Consider the following 9,233-nt stretch of genomic DNA (forward strand, 5'->3'; position numbering starts at 1 on the left):
TAGGAAAATAACCAAAAAGAAATAACGTAGAAGGTTATCAAAAAAACAAAAGATATAACGTAGGAAAATAACCAAAAAGCCGGTTTATAATCGCTTCCCAAACTCACAGCAGCAGCCTTCTGATAACTACAATTTCCAATGGAAAATGTAATACAGCTGCTATTGGCATTTACCAAAGCAGCCTCGTTAAAGTGACCCTATACTCCGAACTGACTTTAAAATTCTAAAGCACCAATCTTGGTAACTAATTGTAGAGAACTTGTCAAGGATCGCCTGTTTTCAGACTTAATATTGGGAGTTGGGAGGGACATGAAAATAACTAAAAAATAAGAGAATAAGGGGGATGTTTTGGTCACCTTTCAGCTAAGCTTAAGCTTAAGCCAGAAATTGTAAACCTACGTCTTCTCATATTCACGTTTATGTTGCTTCAATACAACCAAAACATTGTACTAGATTTTCTCCCCCAAAAAAAAAAAACCATTGTACTAGAAGAGATCACAGGGTTAGCTACCATGCTACATACACCTGATGCATTTCATCTTTCTCCATTACAAATGAATATCATGAATCTAGTTCAAAGTTGACACAGCAACATAACCATGGTATAAAACACAACATCAAATGATTACTATATATTGACATGGAAATCGAACATATCACGCAACTTGAGTGGCGATGAGCAAGCACGTCAATATGTGCACTATTGCTGCAAGACATTCAGACTCACACTACAGAAATGGTAATGTCTATCTCAAGAAGCAGCAAATGCCCGTGCAAGAAAATATCTCCTCTCGTCCATTTACTTGCCATGTGAACTTGCCATTATATGTACACTGGCAAGGAAAATTCCATACAGAAAGATGATCCATTTACAAACCTTCTCTAATTTGGATATCAATGAGAGAAGGAACTCGCCTCGGTGCTATATAGTGAATACTCACTCAAGCTAAAGTTGGCTCTCTCTTCATCCCACTTCATAATCTCCCTTGCATATTTAAGAGATGCATCAACACTATGAGGCTCCAAACCCTTCACCAGAGAAACGTACAACTTCCGCCCAGTGAGAGAAGCAAAAAGTCTCTTGAACTTCACAGCAATGTAGTAGAATGCCAAATGACCCAGCGAGGGGCTATTATTGATGTTGTTGCTGTTGCTGTTGAAGTTTCCGTTGCTGTTGAAGTAGCTGTTGCTTTTGCTGCTGCTGCTGGAGCGATGACGACTGGACACCGGATGAAAATCATCAAACCAGTCACATTGTGTCAAAGGTACTTGTTCCATCTTTTCCTCAAATATATCAAATTTATTTAGAATCAAAAGAAAATCCATCTGATCAAAGGTTGGATGAGTGACAATACTTTCAAATAATTTTCTGCTCTGCATCATCTTGTTAGTGATAGAACCATTCCCATCAACAGAAAACTGGTCATAGTCACTAAGGGCAACACAGAAAATGACCATTCCAACATCTTCAAACATCTCTAACCACTTGCAGTTCTCTCCTAAGCCTCTTTCTTGAACTCTAATTAGCTGATACCTGAGAACCGACCACAAGGAAGAACACTTACTTTCAGTGTATGCAAGGGATGAGAACAATTTCTGTGGGAAGTTAAGTGCAAGCTAAACAATATAACACAGAATTTGGGATGGTCAATAGCACATGGAATTTGTTTTCTCTAATTTTACAGCATTGCTAATGTGTCAAAGCAACATGGCATGTTAGTAGTGATGCAACAAAAGTAAACTTTCTCATCTTTTTCCATCAAAGTTTTCATATTATAAATGAATGTGAAAGACAATAACTATGTGCCTTCATTCTGTTTAGTGGTTTAAAACATGATACACCATATTTGAGGGACCATGTAGTAGATAATTTATCAACTTACACACACGTATATCCTGTCAATAGACCTAACTAAAATAAATGTTGATTCCTAATAGGCAATAGTCAATGGGTCCAGTTACAGAACCCAGACTAGGATGTTTTGATGAGTTAATACTCTAATAGAACTGAGACTACTTGATCATTAAAAATTAATATAAACCAGCTAACTCTATCATTGATTAGGGCATTAAAAGGCCAGCTTTCCTAATTGCACACAATAGATTGTTTAGAGAGGATCGATATCGTGTTTGCACCACATAGGTATATGACATCTAATAATATAGTTGACACGTACTCAGGTTGATGGGGGGAAATCATTATCAAAGTTGCCCTACTTTGAGACACCCAACTAGGCATTTCTCCCATAAACATGCACCAATATGCAATGAACAATGGTACTTACCTAAGCAAAGAATCATGACGATCAGCAGCATCTATGTTATCATCAGGTGCTGGCTGGGAAAATGAGAAGTCTACACAGGCAAGCCCATTTGATGAAGTAACACCCTCAGCATGTAGGATATCCAAATTTGAAGGTTCATAGTCTGTTCTTAATATATTAACCGCCTAAATAGAAAGAAAAATAATATCAGAACCATTAAAAATTAATTGAAATAGCTTTTCATATTTGCCAGGAAAAGGAACACAACAGTTGCTTGAAGAATGATACATAAGTACAAAGTATGAACTCCATTGAGATCGCTGGACAGTTTGGCAGAAGACTGGAAAAAGAAGTGGGTAACTAATATCATTTTAAGCTTCGTTTATCAAAAGCTCAATCAGCCTCATTACAAAGCGCAAAGAAGCTGATAGTCCATATTGCTAAATGAGGTGAGTTTAAGCAACACCTGGCTATGCTCAGTTAGGCTCAGAAATGGATGTATACCCTAGAAAACATCTTGTGAACCTTCAGTTACCTAATTTTCAAGCTAATCGCTTATGCATAGAGTACATTTCTCTACTAAGTAATATAGCAGAAATGCCAGCAGAAAGAGTGAACCCAAAAACCTTCCCATATTAATTTGTAGAGTGAGTTATTGGTGTGGACACCACAGCATTGAGGGCATTGCATTTGTTTTGATTTCAGCATTTTCAGTTATTTCCTTTTTTGCATTAGTTAACTTAACTTGAAATTATGGCATTTATGATGATTGTAATTGGAAACCCATGTGAGGCCAGCTGCCAAGACATTTGGGATGGTGCATTTTGGAAAATAAAGAATATTTCTGATTTTAAGTTATATGTTTGGTGGTGAAGCCTAGGGTTTTCTTTGTTTTTTTTATATTCAGCCATCATGTCATGCCCCAACTCATCATTGGAATGATATTGTCTGCCTTGGTTTCCCCTCACGGTTTTCAAAGGTCTCATACCAATTAGAGTCCAAGGCCTCCATATAAGGTGCAGGACCTCCTCCTACATGGGTGATGTGGGAGTCCACCAAGATTTGGTTCTTCCTCATCTCACCCCACTTAAGTGGTCTTTTGGCCTTTTGGGTCCCCAGAGTTCAAATACCCATTCTACACCAGTTATGACTGAGAAGCATAATTGCTAAGCAAAATTTCTCATAAATTTACAAAATGAACCAGCATAGGAATATGTAGTATGATCTTACCCGCACTAAGAAATAACTGGCAACAGTTGGTAGCATTTCCAATTCACTTCGGCGATTGTATGTGGCCTGCATGGCTGAATCATTCCATAACTCCTCAACCAATGGTGCATATTCACGAGTAGCAGCTGGAAAGATAGCTTCCAAATTTCCTGACACCATAGTTTTAAGAAGCCAATCGGAGAAAGCTTTCAGCCTTGGGCCAATGGAATAAATAGTTTTCTCATCAACGTTATCAGTCTTCCCTGTAATTAACCAGAAACTAGTTTCAGCACTAACATTTTACAAGAAATGTATCAATGTCTAAATGGCCCTGCCGAATCTAATTTTCTGGCATCTTTGCAGATCAGTGGCCATCATCCAGTTAATATACATCACAAACCAACTTGACTATAAGGAAGGAAACAAATTCAATCCATATATTAAAATCAACATTCCCATCTTTCAATATAACAAGTAAAAAGCCCTTTAGATTTTAAATAAGATGCCAAAAACAGTGACAGACCCAATCCTACAGTGTTTGTAAGCTTTTCATATCAATAATAATCATCAATATCTTCTCCATACATACAAGTATTTTAGCACTAGTCAATCACAAGAAAACAAAAAATGAAAGACATAATCATGCACCCTAAGTTGTTAATTAAATAAAAGCTTGATGTATTTGCCATAAGCCCACTTCCTACACTGAGTACCAACAACCAAAATTTAAAGCAACCGACTTTCGATTTTTTATAATAAAAAAGAAATTTGTTTTTGAAACCATATATCATAATTGCAAATACATAATTTTTTAGGTTCAAGGTACAAGTAGTACAAAAATCATAATTGCAAACAATAGCTACTGCTCAATGTCAAACTTCTAACTTGTATGAGTTTCAAACAATCATATAAAGAGAGAATGCTTATAATACACGCAATGAAGCATCCTTTAAATTTGAAATATGGATCAACATGGGGCAGATTAATTTTTATTTTGAAGAACTTGTTCCATTTAAAGCTAAATCTTTAAGAAAGGGGAAACAAGAAAGGAGGAGGAAACATACTTGGAGTAGAGTTACTAAACATTATTAGAAGTCTTTTATCCCACAATATAAATAGCAAAACTGTGTAATATATATTACGTATGTATGCATAAGCCAAAGGGCCTTTTTTTTTGGTAAGTGCACAAGGCAAAGATGAGAAGGGAAAATAAGAGAATGGATTTAACTCATACCTGAGGGATCAATTATACTACAACCATGCTTTTTCTTAACCTCAATGAGACTTTCTTCTTCAAAACGCTCACGACCCTCAAGAAGTATACCAAGATAGCCATATACATTACTCTGAATCTTCAATTTCATAGTTTCTCTCTCTTCCTCAGAAAAAGGGACAGCTTTGTAAAGAATTTTGGCCTGAAGATGCATTAAAAACCAACATCAGCTAGTTGAAAAACATGCATTACTAGGAGCGTGACATTTACCAGCATTTATTAAATTCAAAAGTTACATACACACCCAATGGATCTTTAGCCCACAACCTCACCCTCCACTATTTTGGGGGCTGTATCTTTTGAGTTTTGCACTTCAGCTCATTGGCAACTTATGTCAGCATTAGTTTCTTGATAGAATTAAAAGAAAGCGTAACCATTTTATCAAGCTTATTCACCTTATTTGGCTTATGTATAACCTTTTAAAGCTTTATTTTTTCTAGATACAGCTGTACTTTTGCCCAATTTATTCTATAAGCTAAATAAGCCAATTAATATAAGCTCTCCACCTCTCCCAAACAAACTCTAGATCCCAAATGTTTGGGGTCAATAACATGAATCCTTTTACACCCTTTAGCTTAATTTATGGCCACATACTCTGTTCATCATTTTCAAGATTCAAGTCCACAAAGTAAGAAGTTAAGATTTATGTTGCTAGCTTATATATCACAAACCTCCTTCCTAGCCTTGGGATAATCCAACAAAAAAGAATTCTATCATCACACAAACGACAAAGTACTATGTGAATCACCCACTGTTGGGAGAGGGATAAGGGGATGTTTAAGAATGTTATTATTAATATATACCATCAAACTATATCATAATGGACACTTGCCTGGAAACTAGCATATGCAACCAAAATGGATAAAGCACCAAGTGCAAAAATTGGAATTCACAAAATTCTTATAGTAAAATAAAATAAAATAATCCAAACTCAAAATTCTTCATAATGCATGATTTTGATGAATGGAAATTATAAAACTTTTATTCTCTACGAGGAATTTTCTTTTTCTGATAAGTTCTCTACAATGAAATTTACTTATCAAAAAAAGTGTTTTCTTTTCTTTTGAAGCCAATTGTCTTACATATTTTATGAAATATATAAGAATGGTAATCTCAAATTTGAAGCTATGCTTTTACCATACTAAATTACATACTAACTTTAAGCAAAAATCAATATCTGTTCTCATAGAAGCAGCAGGATGAAGAGGAATTTAAATACACCACTATGAGAGAGAGAGAGAGAGAGAGAGAGAGAGAAATTATGAACCACATCAGCTTCTCAAAAAACTATACCTGATTATAATATAACATCTAGAGATAAGAAAAAACAAAATGTTATAATTGCATAACTCTCAAATGTTTGGGGCCCCTCCCCAAAAATCTCTTTCAGATCACTTCTATGTGATCATAATAATTAGTTTGATACATTTGAATCTATTTATCAAAAAAAAAAAAAAATTGGATGTTCTCCAATAGAAGGGTATACAAATGCCTGAGCTATATGGCATTTATATGGCCATAATTTGATAATCTTCACATGAATAAATAGTTATGACAATAAAGGTTTACTGAGAATATCACCTGTTTAAATATGGTACTCGTCCCAGATCCATTACAGCCAACTAAGAGAATCTTCTGAAGTGATCTCTGCTCAAGGTAGTCAGGGACATTTCTGCTAAGCGAACTGCTTAGTTGTTCTCCAGAAGAATTTGAAAATTTGGAAGGAACAGGCAATGACAGGAAAGCACAAACCAATTTCGTTCCAGCCTGAAAAGTAACATATAAGATTGCTTAATTAAGGCAAACATAAATTGGATAAAGTACACAGACAAAAATACAAATTCACACACAAACCATACCTTGCCCCATATATACCCTCTTGTATTCTTCTGTCCCTCTTCTTGATATGACCCATCATCGTTCACCCAAAAGTGTGGGTTACCAGCACACTGAACTCCTGACAACTGCAATAATCAACAAATTTATCTTAAATATTCCTGCACGTCAATCAGTTCCAACAAGATTTTAGAATGTCTAGAAACTTTGACCTGTAACATCCGAAGCTCTACTTTTGTAATCTCCCGACCATTTATAAAAACTTGTGTGTTCCCATTGCTAGCATTTCGCATTATAGGACCCCCAACATTCAGGTGGGGACTAATAATTTTGGAAGGCTTTTGTCCTTCCTGTTCAATTCATAACAATGACCAAGTTCAATAACAAAGCGACAAATTGAAGTAACATAGAAAATGCGTATAGGACATCATATATTCACCTTTCCCCAAAGACCAGATACTTTATCATACCAATAGTTCCCTGGTTTGAGCTTCTTTGGTGGGTTTGGGCAGGCCTGCAATAAAACCAGCTCCTCATGAGAAAGAGGTTGTCCATTCACACAAATGTACTCCGGCGGTAGCTGATTTGCTTCACACGACTTCTCAGCCCTCATTATCTGTCGAACCTCTAAGTCATTATTAAGCAGCCGCTTAAGCATCCGAGAACACTTCCCCAAATTCTCTCGTTTCGACTCATCAATCGGGTGTCCAATGCAAGTAACACATTTCCTACCTTCTGGCATCGATCCCATTGCTCTAAGCACACAATTACTACAATACTTTGCATCACAAACAATGCAAACCTCCTTTTCTGTAAACCGGTTCCCCTTAAGGCATCGATAGCATGACCCTTTCTTCCCTTTGGCTTTTAGAGTCACACCACGTTTGATAGTCTTAATCTCATCAGCCTCATATTCATCTCGACTACACCCCTCAAGACCACCATCATCATCATCAGATTCGGGCTCAACGCCACGAAAAGTTACAACATTTTGTCGTTTAGCATCACAATTCGACTCATTATTACAATCCGAAGCCTTAATGGTAGAAACCCGAGACGAAGGATAATCCACACTCATCAATCCTGACTCATTCGACACCCAATCCTCCTCCAATTGATTCAAATCATTCGAAACCCTCAAAACACTAGAGCTCCCAATCGACTTATTATCAAAACTATCCGAAAACTCTATCGTGCTAGAGCTCCCAGCTCCTCCTAATAACTCGTGGGAATCCTCATGACTAATACACGAGGACCCCAACATCCTCGAACTATTAGCTACATCGGACAATTCACCAGACCCAGTCGAAAACTCTAACTCTAACCCACCCGAGCTACCCAACTTATCTCTCTCCTCCTCAAACCCAATCACAGAAGTGGGAGACACAGTCGCTTCAAAACCTAACTCAACTACCTCTTCACTTCCGTTGCTTCTATCGAAGGCAATCACCGAGGTCGGAGAAACCATAGACGCCTTGAGCTCCTTCGAGAAATTCTTGCCCCGAGGATCGGGAGCTAAGAGCGGTTGCACAACCGGCATCGACAGTTTATCGGACAAGGAGACCTGCGCAACCACCGCGGCCACCGGAATCCGCTCGACGTTAATCGGAACAGCCCGGGGAAGATCGTAGGTAACCGGCGGGCCATTGTATTCCACGGCGAACGAGTACTGGCCACCGTCATCGGCGTCCGAGGTTTCCGGCGGAGACATTATTGTAGCTGCTAGTACTAAACTATAATCTAACCCTAATTTCGAATAGAATCATCTAGAGCTAATTTCTAGAACTCTCTTAGCCGAAATTCGAATGGAAAGCAAAAAAATAAAAAATTTTGCTCAAATTGAAAAACAAAAAATTGTTTAGTTTAAGATAAGAAACTAACCCTAATGCCTAAATTTTGCTTTTGGTTTATTGTGAAAAAACATAAACAGGGAAAACAGGTTTGTGAATTGTTATGAGAAGGGTGGGAAATGGGAAAGGAATTGGTAGAGTTTGCGTGGAAGTAAAGTGAAAAATTTTGAGGGAAGGGATTTAAAAATTTTACATAACTTTGGAATTGTAAAGAGAAAGACAAATCCTTTGGGAAATCCAAAATCCCAAATCCAAAATGATGGAATGGTGTGGTGCTGTGCTGTGCTGTGTTTGTTTTTTTTATTTTATTTTAGTATGGGGAGGAGGAAAATGCGTGTGGGTTTGTGTGTTTGGGAAAGTGTGAGTGTGGGAAAAAGACAGCAAAGGAAAACAGTGACTGCGTTTTTGGAGTGGGAATCTCATGCTTTTTTATTTAATTTTGTTTTTGTTGTTTTTTTTTTAATTTGTTTCAATTTTTTCACTTTTGGGTCGTTGGATTGAAAGGTGATAAGTGGTGGGTCCTAGTGGGTAGAAAAAACTAAAAAGTAATTAGGATTGGTGGGTCTGGTGGGTGTGTGTGGGGTCCAATTGATAGAGACAATTGATATTTTTTTTTGACATTGTTTACATTATTGGTGTCACACGGATTTGGGGGCTATCCATGATTCTATATAAATGACTAAAGGACCACGTGGATAATGTTGTTGTTACAAATGGTCCATTAGTTATGGTCTGGCTGCTGCTGCTGACTGTTGCGTTTCGATAGAGTTTTTTTATTTTTTTTTTCCCTGTATTTGGAAT

General features: G+C 37.1%; 1 protein-coding gene across 1 annotated transcript; it reads right to left on the reverse strand.

Moving 5' to 3' along the window:
- Window positions 1–387: 387 nt before the first annotated feature.
- Window positions 388–8,803, reverse strand: LOC115993836 (extra-large guanine nucleotide-binding protein 1). Its single transcript, XM_031117810.1, has 8 exons — window positions 7,022–8,803; window positions 6,795–6,932; window positions 6,606–6,710; window positions 6,328–6,513; window positions 4,708–4,888; window positions 3,495–3,736; window positions 2,286–2,449; window positions 388–1,534 (listed from the first exon to the last, which is right to left on the reverse strand). The coding sequence occupies exons 1-8, from the start codon at window positions 8,291–8,293 to the stop codon at window positions 895–897; spliced, it is 2,928 nt and encodes a 975-aa protein (XP_030973670.1). The 5' UTR covers window positions 8,294–8,803; the 3' UTR covers window positions 388–894.
- Between the last annotated feature and the right edge of the window lie 430 nt (window positions 8,804–9,233).

Source organism: Quercus lobata, chromosome 6, assembly GCF_001633185.2.
Source record: "Quercus lobata isolate SW786 chromosome 6, ValleyOak3.0 Primary Assembly, whole genome shotgun sequence".
Classification (NCBI taxonomy): Eukaryota; Viridiplantae; Streptophyta; class Magnoliopsida; order Fagales; family Fagaceae; genus Quercus; species Quercus lobata.

Coding starts and splice junctions, on each gene's coding strand:
- LOC115993836 (XM_031117810.1), bottom strand. CDS start 8,293: ATGTCTCCGCCGGAAACCTCGGACGCCGATGACGGTGGCCAGTACTCG. Junction 4,889..6,327: donor CGAGTACCATATTTAAACAG/GTGATATTCTCA, acceptor ATGCATCTTCAG/GCCAAAATTCTTTACAAAGC. Junction 2,450..3,494: donor CCAGTTATTTCTTAGTGCGG/GTAAGATCATAC, acceptor CTTTCTATTTAG/GCGGTTAATATATTAAGAAC.